This window comes from Diceros bicornis, chromosome 9, assembly GCF_020826845.1.
Source record: "Diceros bicornis minor isolate mBicDic1 chromosome 9, mDicBic1.mat.cur, whole genome shotgun sequence".
Classification (NCBI taxonomy): Eukaryota; Metazoa; Chordata; class Mammalia; order Perissodactyla; family Rhinocerotidae; genus Diceros; species Diceros bicornis.
Genome location: NC_080748.1, coordinates 58,656,358 through 58,671,647, shown reverse-complemented (window position 1 = coordinate 58,671,647; position 15,290 = coordinate 58,656,358). Strand labels below are relative to the sequence as shown.

Below are 15,290 nucleotides of genomic sequence, written 5' to 3'. Positions count from 1 at the left end.
AAGGATGGGTCTGAAGGTCAGCACACAAGATGAGAGAAATCAAAATTTAGGAAGTGATAAATGTATTGGCAAAGATAAGGTGTAGGATGACCACAAGCTAAGATGGGGTGCAGGGGAAGATCAACAGAAACAGAAATAGAAGTGAGGAGGTCAAGGAATGGAGAAGGTGAATTTAACTAGGAGAGTGCCAATTTCACCAAAAAATAATGACACACATACGTAGTAGTGGAGAAAATACTAAAACTCTACATGCACAAACACTCAAACACAGAAAACTATTTCTGACATTACTAAATGTACATGTCAATTAACAAAAATAATATTCTCAAAATGAAATGATAAAATTTTCTCACTCTTTGAGATGTTTCTGCTGCTGCAGCTGCCATTGCAGCAGCTTTGGCCTTCTCAGCTTCATCATATGTAGGAAGAGAGGTAGCAACACTGTAGGGAGGTGGCACAGGATAAAACTCACTGTAAACTTCTGTGTCTGAAGAAAACAGATTAAAAAAGGATAACCATTAAAATAAACTATTTAACATAATTTTTATAGCCAAAAACACAATTTAATCATTTACAACAGGCCACTAAAGACTATTACTGCTATTTGTAGTCCTACGTTACAAACTATATAACATACAAAGTACTACTACAATCATAATTATAATTTTAATCCTACATTTATTATAAAGAGAAAGGACTGATAAATATCATCTAAAGGCTGATATACAAAACAAGAACATCAAGAGTGAGATTCGGAAAATCTGTGCAAGACACAGAAGGTAAGTAACCATATATGGGCATCCTCTATGTGCCTACTGTTATGCTTAAAGAATTTAATTTACTTGCCCATAATCTCACAACCAAAAAAGTAGAAATATCAATAATAATAGTAAAAAACACTTATATAGTACTAGCCACTTAATATACCACTTCTCTATACACTAATCTTAGCAACTCTGAGGTTCAGAAAAGTTAAGTCATTTGCCCAGGATCACACAACCAGTAAGTGGCAGAACCCAGGGATTTCCTGACTCCAAATTCTTTGCTCTGATAGTATATAAGAGGTTAATTTTTCTACACAGGTCAATTTTAGCAACTGTCCGAATCTCCTAAGCAAACCTGGTATTTCCCTTTGCTAAAACATTGATGATTTTAAACTCTTGTCCCTTTCTCCTCCCATTTTTCCCACATCTACTTAGCTCACTAGATTTTCTTTTTATGAAGAATTGATTCCTCATCAATTTTTAAACTATTTTTGAAATATGATGTCCAGAAATATATTACAACAGTAAGGACAGACTACTTATTTAAAAAAAAAAAAAAAAAACTGCATCACTTATTGCCAACTTAAGTAGTGTAAGTAAAATGACAGATTATAGGTCAATCAACTGATTAGACTTATGCTAGAATAACTGACATGAAAAACAGGTAGATTCTAAAAGTAGCATATACCACAATGTTTGACATCACTTCTGTGATTTCCTCTGTTATAACAACACTATTTTTACATTTTCTACAGTAGTTTACGATTTTCTCTATCTTTACCAGAATTTCTTGCATTTCCAACATGAAAACACGTTTCACTCTAATAATACTTTTCCCATTGTATTCTCATGTATATAGGTTTTGCAGTAAGTTTTTTTAACGCTATCATTAAGAGCTAAGGATCTGAAGTTGGGCAATTTTTAATCTAACGACAGGAAGTGGTAGTAGCAGTATAATACTGAACGTTATCCACCAGAAGGCACAAGAGTCATAAATTCTTAGAAAAGACTTCTTATTAGGATGTAAAAACACCATACATGGTCAAGTAAATAGATTTCTTTAGTTCTGAAGACTAGAGTAGAAGCAAAATTTAAGTGAAAATAATGGTTATGAATTTTAAGGCAAAAACATTAAAATTATAAATTTTAAAAACTGCAATGACATACATTATTCAAGATGAGATCTTTTACATTAACAACAGGTATGTAAGTTTTCTTAAAATTTTAACACTCAAGTTAGAAAAAATATCCCCACCAGGAACAGATGAAGGTTGGGAAGCTTTAATTTTTACTTATTAATTTTACTTATTTTTCTACACTTTAAGACAGTAGTTCTCAACTACAGAATTTAAAGTCTGGGGAGCTCTGGTTCCAGTTCCTCTTCCTAGAAGTTGTGTAACTTCAAGCAAATCATTTAAGCACTATGAAGTTCCACCTTCTCATCCATAAAACGGACCCAGAAAGGCTATTACTTGCTACTGTGGGATGGAATAGAAGAGTATTTAAGAGGACTCTGCGACCTGTGAAGCATGATACAAATGTCATTTATTATTATTGATGTTGCTCAGATCTATAAACCCAGCCATCAAGTGACCTCTTGAAGAACATAATCTCCACAGAAAACTGGCACTGGCCATGCTTAAAATATAACAGTACTGACTAAGAAGCTGAAGAAAAATATTATCAATAGTTTTCACTAAATAGAGACTCAAAATTCTGGAATAACTGAGTTCTTGTGCTCCATTATAGTTATGAATGGCCTTTTAGTACAGGTGTAAAAAATAGAAAAGATCAGTAATCACAGAGGAAATTGTAAGAATAACTGAACATCCAGGTACCAGGCTCAACTTGTTTTATAGTTGAATTTACACCTTTATAAATGTCACGCCACATTATGAAAACTATTCCAGATCACAGAAAAATGAGAAGCTTCTCAACTCACTTTATGTTGCTTCCATAATAATTAATACCAAAACCATAAAGACAATATATAAAATTATAGATCCCACTAATAAAGCTGCAAAAACTCTAAATAAAATATTAACAAATCTAATTCTAGAAGAGACTAGAACATGATGACAAACAATTTATTCCAGGAATACAGGGATGAATTACCTTAAAGAAGAAATCTATTAATAATATATTTCATTACAGCAAAAATTGAAGGAGAAAAACCATGTAATTTTATGATAAGGTACCAAAAAGATAACTCCAAGGTTTCTGGCCTACTGGAGCCACTTATTGAAATGGAGAAGACTGCCAAAGGAGGTTTGGTGGTGGAGGAAGAGGCAGTATATGCAGTTATGGTGGTTTTAAACCTTAGTCTATTCTTTGAAACTCTTCTTATCAAGAGGTGGAGACTAATTTCTCAAGAGTCTTGAATAAAGACTAAATCAAGTGACTCACTTTTAACAAACCAAATGTGGCAGATGTGACACCATGTGAGCTCTGAGGCAATGTCATAACATGTAATATGGATTCCATCTGGCTTTCTCTCAGAATGCTAGTTCTTAGAACTCAGCTCCCATTCAGTGAGAAAGCCACAACAAGAGACCACATGTAGGCATTCCGGCAAACAGCCTCAGCTGAGGCCCTGGCTGAAGCCTGCATCAAACGTTTGAATAAAGAAACCTGAAAGATGCCTCCAGCCCCAGTCACTATCTATCAGATGACAATCACATGAGATTCTGGAAAAGGATCGCGTAACTGAGCCCAGCTCACCCTCAAAACCATGAGAACTAATGATAATAAGTGATTGCTACTTTACTCCATTAGGTTTAAGGCAGTCTGTTACACAACAATAGCAATGGCAGAACAACAAAGGGATTGCAATTTTACTCTTAGCATCTTCCATCATTCAGACATAGACATCATCAGAATTTTCTTTCTTCAAGATTACCACCAAAATTCTTACAATCTAGGGTAGCAAATTCACTGCACTATACTCTGTAAACTTGAAAAATAACAAAGAAAATTTAGCCCATAATAAATTTTACCAAGCACCAATGCATCTGTTGAATCTTATAACCAAAGACAAATAAAACTGATATAAATCAATATAAAAATTGCATTAAACTGGGCACAGAAAAAGCATATTGATCAAATAAACATTATATACAAATAGAAGGAGTAAGAATTTACTAATTTAACTAGTGAGAACACCTTCACGGAGATGATTTTCAATAACTGCATAAAAAAGTAAATGGATTTAGTGGAAGAAATATTAGGCCTTTTTACACATGCCATATGATCTAGATAAAATCTGGATAAGCAAAAAGGTAACCAAAGAAAGCTGGTATGAGTTTGAGAGAAGCAAATGACATTATTTACAGAATAAGAGGTAAGGAAGATGAAGTACTCTAGTGAAGGATTTTTTTACGGTAAAATGTTTTTCAATAGCTGATTTCAAAAACGTTTCACGATGAATATATAAAATACTTAGAGGTTATTTATAATAGTATACAAAATCGTATTTAAAATATTATACAATGATTAATTCCTTAGCATTACTGGCAAAATACAAATTGGCCAAAGAAACAGATGAGGGTAGTTCTTTAGAACGACCTGAAAGGACAGATGAACAAGAGCAAGCAGGAAATCACTGTCTTGTATCCAAGAATTATTACCATGTGTATAGGATACATAACGTATACCCTTCATCTCCGTTCACACATACTCACCACATTCTCACTCACACTCATCATCAGTGACACCTTGTTTTATGACTAAGTAGATACACACACACACATGTATGTATGTATACATGTGTATATTTATATATGCATGTGCGTATAAATGTATATATGTGTATGAATATATACGTGTATATGTGTTTGTTTATTTCTTCCAAAGGTTACACACTAGTCCACTGGGAATAGATTCTGGCAAGCATAAGAAAGTTTAAATAGCTACACTTTTTAAACTAATTTTTAAAACAACAATATGAGACAAGTAATGTATGAAGTAAATATTTTACAAACTATGCTTGGGAAAACCTTTTCTAAAAAATCATAAACCCAAAGAAGCCTATTAACAGACTTGATAAGTACACAAAACCACGCTAAAAAAAAAACAAAACTGAGCTATTAAAAATATTACTAGTTGTTTCATACTAAAAACAACAATACCTGAAGTTGTAGGTACTTCCACAGTAATACTACTGTAAGGTGGAGGAGAAGAGTCAGTTTCGAGTATTGATGCTGAAGGAGCAGCCTGTACGACCTGTGGTGTTGGGTTTGAAGTTGACGGTTGCTCTACAGCAGGTGATTCTGAATTATCCTCTTCATTGTGAAGCTAAGAGAATAAAGGAAAAAGGAAACAATGTGATTCTGATTAATATTTTTTAAAATTTTAAGCTAATTTTTAAAGATCATTTCAGGCACAGGGTCACTTTTTAGCTAAAAACAGTAAAACAATATTTAAAAAGATGAATAAAATTTTTAAGTGACCTAATCAATTCTTAAGAAGTTTAGAATTTTGAGTTTCTTTACAATAAAGATGAAGTTCAAACTTTCATAAAGAAAAAAAATTCATGATTACAAATAGATTCAAATTCATTCAATACTGCAGTAAATATTGCCTACCACGTATCAATCTCTGCGTACTGCAAAGAAAAGTAAAATCCTAGTAATACAACCACAATACCATTTCTATTAGACTAGTATCTAGAATAACTGGAAATGTAAACTGAATTAATGAAATAGAATAACAATGTTTAAACTTCCCAAAAATGTGGAATACTCTAAGGAGGTTTTCCCGAGTACCAAAGAATTACCTATAAAGCAAAAAGAGTCAATATGCATATAAACTTCCAGAAAACGTTCTTCATCACAACAAATTTACTGAAAGCTCACTAAGTGCTAGATAATATGTTGAGATCTTTAATCATTTAACTCATTTAATCCTCACAACAAACCTGTAAGATAGAAACTTCTAGCTCCATTTGACAAATTAAAAGAATAAAAAACAAACTGGCAGTATAGAGACTTTTAAGTAACTTGCCAAACATCACGACAGCTAGGAAGGGTAAAGCCAAGAATCAAATGCAAGCAGTGCGGCTGCAGACCTCTTACTTCATTTATGGTCACCTTTTAAACAGTCATTCTTTAGGAGTTGGTAATCACCACATGCAGGCAAACTAATCTGAGGTGAATCAAAAGCATCAATACTCTGAAAAGTGACCCATCAAAAGGTACTATAATTGATCCTTAAATATATCTGGAAAACAGGTTTTATAAAAATATTTTTAAGATACTTTTAAAACAAATACAATCTTGGTTTGAAGAGAAAATACAGGTTTTCAACATTATTCAATTTTCTATCTTAATTTATTCCTGTTACTTTCAGAAATTCAATGTTAAAAATAATCCCCCAAAGAAATTGTGTCACAGAGCAAATGTGTACACATACAAAACTGTGTTGTGACACAGTGAAACGAACACGCATTTTGGAGTTTAGAAGGAAGACCATGCAAATTCTTCCTCAATCTTTTAGGAACCTGGATAAACATCTTCTCCGTGCCTCAGTGTCTCCACATGTTAAGTTCTGAATGCAGCCAAAACCCTCATAGAATTGGACTCAAAAACAGAAATTATGTGGTGCTCTCTATAAGTCCAATAAGTAGTCACTCTCTTGCTTCTAAAAAATAGAAGAAAAATATGCAAAGTAAAATAGGAGCTCAATTTCCTTCACTGCTGTTTGCATGTGTCTTGGTAAGTGACCACTCCCGCAAAACACTTCTGTGAGTTCATGAATGTATTATAACTTTTAAAAACACCCTCATAAACATAGTGAAAATCATTCCTCAAGTTAATAAGACAACTTTCTCCACAACACCAGGATTTATGTAATAAAATCCACTCACAGAAACTGAATTCTAAGGCCAAATAATCACAAAGTGAACTTCGTATGAACTTTACATTTACTTGCAGCACTTTTCCAAGTAGGCACTAAGTGACCACCGTCCTGACTAACAGCACTCTGCCCCGGTGTCACAAAGCATCTTCCATGTTTTCCATTACAAGGGCCCCAGGAGAATTCCTAATTTAGTCATCTTTGATCATGCTTTTAAGAACAAAAATGTTAGATGAGCAAGTTAAGGCAAATAAGAGTCAAGTACAGATACATACTTAGCAATATCAACTAAACAAGTAAGTAATAGTGAAGGTGTCAAAAGAGGAAACCACTTTTCCAAATGCACTATTATGCTGCAAAGGTAGATGAACTGCTCTACAGAAAACAATCCTACCTAACAAAACAGCTCTCCTCTAGTTCCTCACAAGAAACCCTCCTTACCACATCAAATGCATAATTGTGCTCTCCAGAAAGACCACCTCATTTTTTAAACCTGTCAAATTTATTCAAATAACTACAATAAAAAGGATAACTACGGATACTTTTACATATGATCTCAGAAGTAAAGCTCTAGAACTTGTAAAACATACCCTAATTTATTTCCACTGCCCTATGTAACACCTCCAGTTTTATTTTTACAAAATTATGATTTTGCTATGTGTCAACAGTAAAACCCAATAACTCAGTCAATAATCTCTACCCACTATACCATAGAACATCCAATTTATTTTAAATGAAATATTGTAATTTTGATATGTCTGGTATCTCTATAAATTAACCTACTTTGCCTTTTAACTAAATCCATAGAAAGGTTCAAATCAAACTACATGTTTATCAAATGAGACAATCTATATGTGAAAATTTTTCCTTAATCATGCTGTTCAATGGTTCTATTTTACATTCTTTAATAATTACCTAAACATCAAAAAAAGGGGGGGAAGGCAGTAGGATGGGACCTACATATATCCAGGCTCTGTGTCCTATCCACACATCACCTCAAGTTATCCTCCCAGCTTGTCCTATTTATGAGCCTCCTGAAAACACATGGGCAATAGCACATGAAAATTAAAATATGTCTTTAATATAGTGACCAGGGTGACGAAAAGTTGCATACTGAACCACGATTTTTTAGCCTGAAGGATAAAAAGATGATAAGAAGGCTTTCTTAAATGTATCTGTAGCTAGTCTTTATAGATGTATATTGAGTATTTTTAATAAGAAAACTGTAAGCATTATGATTAACTCTAGCTGGAAGGCTAGCCTTCCTGTATATAAACTATTGTTTCTTTTACTTTAATTGGCCTGTCTCCTATACTATAGCCCTTCATTCTATCTTTTTGTTTTTTTTGTGAGGAAGATCAGCCCTGAGCTAACATTCATGCTAATCCTCCTCTTTTTGCTGAGGAAGACCAGCTCTGAGCTAACATCTATTGCAAATCCTCCTCCTTTTTTTTTTTTTCCCCAAAGCCCCACTGGATAGTTGTATGTCATAGTTGCACATCCTTCTAGTTGCTGTATGTGGGACACGGCCTCAGCGTGGCCGGAGAAGCAGTGCGTCGGTGCGTGCCCGGGATCCGAACCCGGGCCACCAGTAGCGGAGCGCGCACACTTAACCGCTAAGCCACGGGGCTGGCCCCCCTTCATTCTATCTTAAGGTGATAAAATATTAATGTAATAACTGGAAGCTTTGCTTTTGAGAAGCTAGAGATTTCACTGAATGTTTTCTAAACATACCAAGATGAGAATGTATGGAAGTGCTGTAAAGTGTTGTTCAGTGAACAACGCCTGTACCAGAGCCTGGTGGGTTAGCCAGTAGTATGGCCTTTTTTTCATTTTTCTTCTCATTTCTTTTCTCTTCTTTTCTGCTTCAACTTGGGCATAGGTCGTAACTACACGGAAAGAACTGTTAAGATTTTTGAAAAAAAATTTTTTTAAGTAGTAAAAAAAAGGTATCTGGGGTTGAAGGAGTAAAGGGGCACATATATACAGTGATGGATGGCAACTAGACTTTGGTGAACACAACATAGTCTGCATAGAAGTCGAAATATAATGTACACCTGAAATTTATATAATGTTATAAACCAACGTTACCTCAATTTAAAAAAAGGTATCCGAAGAGCTAATATATTTTGTATACTACCATATTCTGACTATATTTAGTACTAGAGGACAAAACTGGGAAGAAGAGTTAGTAGTTGTAAGGAGATAAATTTTAGTTCAATAAAAGATCTTTTAAATTTTTTAATTATCAGAGCACTAGCTTTTCTGTGGGGCAACAAATACTTTCAGGCAAGGCTGTTGTATAATTAGGATGACGATATAGCTATTTTCCCCTGAACAGTTCCACTTTATGCCTGCTGTTCCATGGTTTCACTCAATTTAGCATTTTCTCCATCCCTTTAATTCCCCAAAAGATTATACGGTCAACCTACGTACAATGGAATTCTTGCCCTTTGGACGATATTAATAGATGACAAAGGTTCCTTCTAACTCGAAGATAACATGACTCTAGTAAAAACCTACGTCAGTCTCTATCATTCTATGTTGCCTTATTTAATACCTGATTTAGAGAAGAAAACAGATTAGGGCTGCAACAAAATCAACTGGTAGAGTCAAGCGACTCATTTTCATCACACAAGAAGAAAGTGAGCTACCTTATCTATGATCCCAGGGATAAGATAATAGCAGATGCTAAGAAATCTCTGCAGATAGCCCCAGTGTTCTAAATCAACAGCTCAGGAGATAGGTTCCCCAAACCACTGCTGCTTGGCAAACGGAGCTAGACTTTCTACCAATAAAATTGAATTACAGCAGTCTTCCTCATGCACACACACACACCACTAAGCAAACTGACAGAATTTTCTTAAATTTAGGGTTTTTTCCCAAATATTCTTTCCACTAAACCTTTGCTGTCTCTGGACACTTTTCCATAAATGACAGCTAGCTCATGACAAAGCAAAAACACAATTAGGAAAGAATGTACAAGCAACAAATGAATGTTAATGAAAAAACTGCAAGTTGGCAAATCATGCCTAATTTTCAGCTTCTTTTGAAAGTATAGAAGTTTGGTTGTGATTTTATTATTTCATAATATAATACAGGCATATTTCTGCTAGCAAATACCTTTCTTGTTAGTAGGAAAGAATACCATCATTTCATAGTGCTCCACAAAGAGCACCATGAGCTCCAGATACTCCAACACTCAAACAAGTTTGTAAAACAACTGTTTAAAAACAAGCATCATTAGGTATTTTGTCAAGGCACAATTAGGTTACCTTTTCAACAAAAAAGGGTTTCTGTTTCATTTTAAAACCGCTGTTGTCTGCTCACAAAATGTCAACTGAAAGAAAGGTGTAGAAGAGTATATACAGTATAACTGGATTTTTAAAATAATAAGAGAGAGACATTATTTGTGTAATACATACGTGCAATCAAAATTTCTGGAAGGATACACAAGAAACAGCAAAGAGCTGCGGGGAGGAGAGAGACTTCATAGTTCTCTACTATTTTTTTCACCCTAAACATAAATTAATTTGAAATTTTTAATTTTTAATAAATAAAACCAAAACGCAATAAAATAAAACCTCTTATTTCTGGTTTTGTATGTCTCAGAAGCAAAAATGTTAAGGTAAACAAGTACTATATTCTATGATAAAAACCTTCTCCCACATAAAATGTTTCATAAATCACTACAATAGCTCCCCTAGGTTTATGTACATGCATTTTTCTGTTGAAAATGACACAACCTGGAATTGTAACCAAAGAAAAAATACATTCGAAGAATGCAAATCAGAATCTGTATCTGTCTTTCTAAGGAAAAATAAAGAGTAGCGTAATTAATGGGGCAACAGAGTGATTAAGGAATAGAAGATCACATTTATACTGCCAGACTAGACTGTTTTTCTGAGCTTGAAACCTATATATCTACTCGTTAATTCACTTCTTAAAACAACATTAAACATAATTCACATACAAAAAAGGGCTCTTGGCTGTATATGTTCAATTCTTTTCCTCCCATATTGCACTGCTCAGCTAACTTCTACACATTGTTCATATTTTAGCTTAAAATCAAGTTCTCACAAAAGCCTTTCTTATGTCCCAAAAGTAAATTAGGACTCCCTGAGGTAATCTTAACACACCCTGTTCTTCAGAGCACTTATCAAAATAGCAATTATTTATGTAATCATTCATTTACAATCTGTTTTGCCAGCTAAAGTAAGAGCTCTACAAAACAGGGGGTTATATCTGTCTCGCTGAACATCATTAAAATAAAAGTAAGCTCCAAATTATCTGGATTCAGCCTTGGTTAAAATTAAAAGAAAATGCAATACAGATCACCAGTCACAATAGTATAAAATGGAAAGCCTTCAGAGAGAATAACCTGGCTAACCCAAGTACTCTCAAGTCTCTAACAGCTAGTTATTGCCTTAGTAAGTGAAAGGAGAAAGGGTTAGAGCATACTTGCATCCCAAAAACCTCCAAGGAACAAATAAGCCAAACAGATGGGGTAAAAACCTTATATAAATTTCTATCTTCAAAAGAATTCAATCTCTGGTTAAATTCCTTTTTTTTGTTTTTTTTTATTTTAACCATTTCTTTTTATTGATGTTTTAATAGTTTATAACATTGTGAAATTTTGGGTTGTACATTTTTGTTTGTCCATCACCATATATATGTCTCCCTTCACCCCTTTTGCCCACCCCCACCCCCACTGCCCCCGGTAACCACAACAGTTTTCTCTGTCCATGTGTTGGTTTATATTCCACATATGAGTGAGATCATACAGTGTTTGTCTTTCTCTTTCTGGCTTATTTCACTTAACATAATACCCTCCAGGCCCATCCATGGTGTTACAAATGGGACGATTTTGTCTTCTTTTACGGCTGAGTAGTATTCCATTGTATATATATACCACATCTTCTTGATGCAATCGTCAGTCGAGGGACACTTAGGTTGATTCCACTTCTTGACTATAGTGAATAATGCTGCAAGGAACATAGGGGTGCATAAGCCTCTTTGGATTGTTGATTTCAGGTTCGTTGGATAGATTGCCAGTAGTGAGCTAGCTGGATCACTGGGTATTTCTATTTTTAATTCTTTGAGGACTCTCCATACCGTTTTCCATAGAGGCTGTACCAGTTTGCATTCCCACCAGCTGTGTATGAGGGTTCCTGTTTCTCCACATCCTCTCCAACATTTGTTGTTTTTTGTCTTGGTGATTATAGCCATTCTAACAGGCATGAGGTGATATCTTAGCGTTGTTTTGATTTGCATTTCCCTGATGATTAGTGATGTTGAACATCTTTTCATGTGCCTATTGGCCATCTGTATATCTTCGTTGGAGAAGTGTCTGTTCATTTCCTCTGCCCATTTTTTGATCGGATTGTTTGTTTTTTTGTAGTTCAGTTGTGTGAGTTCTTTATATATTATGGAAATTACCCCCTTGTCAGATATATGTTTTCCAATATTTTCTCCCAGCTGGTGGGTTGTCTGTTCATCTTGATTCTGGTTTCGTTTGTCTTGTAGAAGATCTTTAATCTGATAAAGTCCCACTTGCTTATTTTTTCTTTAGTTTCCCTAGTCTGGGTAGGCACGTCATCTGAAAAGATTCCTTTATGAACAATGTCAAATAGTGTGTTGCCTATATTTTCTTCTATGAGTTTTATAGTTTCAGGTCTTACCTTCAGGTCTTTGACCCATTTTGAGCTAATTTTTGTGAATGGCGATAGCAGATGGTCCACTTTCATTCTTTTGCATGTGGCTGTCCAGTTTTCCCAACACCATTTATTGAAGAGACTTTCCTTTCTCCATTGGTTAAATTCCTTTTTATATGTTAAAACTGCAACATAAATATACTGGATCCTAAGATTCCCTCTTCGAATACAAAGTGCTCAATCAATATGGCACACTCATTAGTTGTGTTCACAGTCCTTTAATTAAATGACAAATACTTGACCTAATTATTAAACTGTTATAAAATATCAACAGAGATATTTTTTCAAAATTTTATTCAGCTTACTCAGATCTTACCTAAGAAAATACGTGTTTACAAATCTGCCCTACAATTATGCCTCTTCATCAATAGGTCAGTATGTTCTTAACACAGATTATTAACAGCTTGCTGATCTTATGGTCCTCAAGGACAAAAAAAAGAGAAAAGCAAAAAAGACAGAAAGGAGAAGAAAAATATTTGAGTGTACTGGGTTGGCACCTTCTCATATTTACTTTCATCTAAGTTCGTCTGTCTTAAGGACTCTGCTCCCTGCCAGCCTTCACTTACCTTCTCAAAGTTTTCTCATAATCTAACAGTCTAGCTCACATTAATTTCGCATGAAAAGACCATAATGTATGCCATAAATGTCTATATATTTCATCATAGGAAGATGTTCAACCTCATCTTTTGTGGTTTTATACCAAAATATGTGTTATGTATAACATATTTTAAGTTTACATTTAAAAGATTGCATTTTTTCGAAGTCTGGCCACTAATGGGTTTTTGTCTCACTACAATGCAAGCAGCTTTTTGAGATATATTTCTTAGTGACTATGCTGTAATCTTAAGCAATTAGGCTATCTGTGGAGACATGTCAATGTGTCCCTAAAATCCCTTCCATCCTTCTTTCATTGTAGATTTACAGTAATTTGGGTGGGACTGAACCCACCTCATTTCAAGACTAGGCCCTGACTATCTACATGGGTCAGGATAATGCTCTCCTTTGGCACAGCAACTAGTTCCCAAACAGCAAGGCCCTCCTTCGTGGGCAGGGTGTCTGGGTCAAAGGTGAGCAATAAGATAAGCTACCATGATCCACTTAGAGGATACCCAAAACTGTTGTGAATGGTAGGGAAAGAACTGATGACTAGAAAAGAGACAGATATAAAGTTGGGAGAGAGATGAGACCCTCTCCTCCTTCCTCAACACAGCTGAGGAAACACCACGGCACTTTTTAGTATTTGTGTAAATTAACACAGATGAATAATTTCCAAGACAAATTTCCATCCAATTATGCTTTATTAGAAATAATGATACAGAGCAATTCCAGTGTTTAAGATTTTCTTAAATGGCTAGGGAACCATAATTTAGAAACCCCAAAGGAGAAGGTGCTCCTATGCATTTTTAAAAAGCAAAAGAAATTTCAGATGATGATGTCTGAATTTATAAAACTTTTCAAATCTAAGTTTTCAAAATATTCCAATGCTTTGATTTTCACAAGCTAACATACTGATATTCTATTCAACATAGGCACTGATAAATATAATGATAATAGCAACTTGTAATGAAAGATTTTATTCCTTTCTGTTTTATAATCAAATTAAATAAGAACACTCTGACAGATTCTCCAGAAAGTTTCTGATTTGCATGCACCAAAATAGGTCAGAAAATGTGGTAGCTGGTAAAGTGTAAAAAGGAAAATTGGCTGAGTATACTTCATAATAAAGAACTGAGATTCAAGATATTAAAGAATAGTAAAAAGATCAGAATAGATATCATCAGACTTGAAATAAGCCCCCTTTCAGCAATCAGAATCTGAATACTCAAGAGGTTGTAAAAGCAAACCTATTCAGGCACAAGAATGGAAAACAAGAGCTAGTAAATTCTAATTACAACTATTTCCTTCCAGGAAACTACCACTTGCAAGTTTGTGCTGTGCTTCATGAGGCCCCTGGGGCTTAGGGACCCTCAGCAACTTCTAATTAGATTTGGGAATGTTTCTACCTTCCCAATCAGATCTTAAGCTTCTGAAATTTAGGAAGTATGCTTTATTCATCTTGGTATCCCCTAAAACAGTTAGCAAAGTTTAGGGCATAAAGTAGGCTTCATCTTAAATACAGTCCTCTAAGCCTCCTGGAGTTTTTCTTTTACCAAAATGGAGCAAGGAGCTTAGTCAAGTAATGCATACACTGAACATCTCAAGATCAAGAATCACACCTCATAAATTCCTAGGATTCCCACATGCTTTACACACAGTAGAAACGCGAAATATTTAATCATTCAATTTTTGTAGGCAGTTACCATAAATTAATAAGCAAACATTTGCCCCCAAAAGCTTACTAAATTAAAGTATGTTTTTCAAAACCCATACACAGATCACTGAATTATACATCCTAAACAAGAATATAATTCCAACCGCATATCACCCGAAGTCTTTATAATAATTACTGTAAAGACAGCAGTTCTTACCACAGCTAGACAAGACAGCCAACAGTAAAGAGAGTCACAAAAATCACAAGGAGCTGGGCCAGCCCAGTGGCATAGCGGTTAAGTTTGCGTACTCTGCTTCAGCAGCCCAGGGTTCACAGGTTTGAACCGCAGGCGCGGACTTTTGCACCACTTATCAAGCGATGCTGTGACAGGCATCCCACATATAAAATAGAGGCAGATGGGCACGGTTGTTAGCTCAGGGCCAATCCTCCTCAGGAAAACAGAGGAAGACTGGCAATGAATGTTAGCTCTGGGCTAATCTTTCTCACCAAAAAAAAAAAAATCACAAGGAGCTATCCTCTCCCACCACAAAATCAAAGAGTAGGCAAGGCAAAGGTCACTAGATTAGAGATAAACTACCTGACATGCTTTACACACTGATGAAAGGAGCATCAGTGACTTACAGCACAGCACAGTAACAAATGTTCATCACAGGACTTTTACTCATCAAAAAGCAGTTTACTATTATA

At 34.9% G+C, this 15,290-nt stretch overlaps 1 protein-coding gene across 1 annotated transcript in view; it reads right to left on the bottom strand.

The window, feature by feature from the left end:
* Nucleotides 1-15,290, bottom strand: part of NDFIP2 (Nedd4 family interacting protein 2) — a 64,483-nt gene that overhangs the window by 23,332 nt on the left and 25,861 nt on the right. The window contains exons 2-3 of the mRNA XM_058548364.1: nucleotides 4,892-5,057; nucleotides 354-487 (exon numbers count right to left, since the gene is read on the bottom strand). Coding sequence (XP_058404347.1) covers nucleotides 354-487; nucleotides 4,892-5,057 — 300 coding nt within the window. The remainder of the gene's footprint in view (nucleotides 1-353; nucleotides 488-4,891; nucleotides 5,058-15,290) is intronic.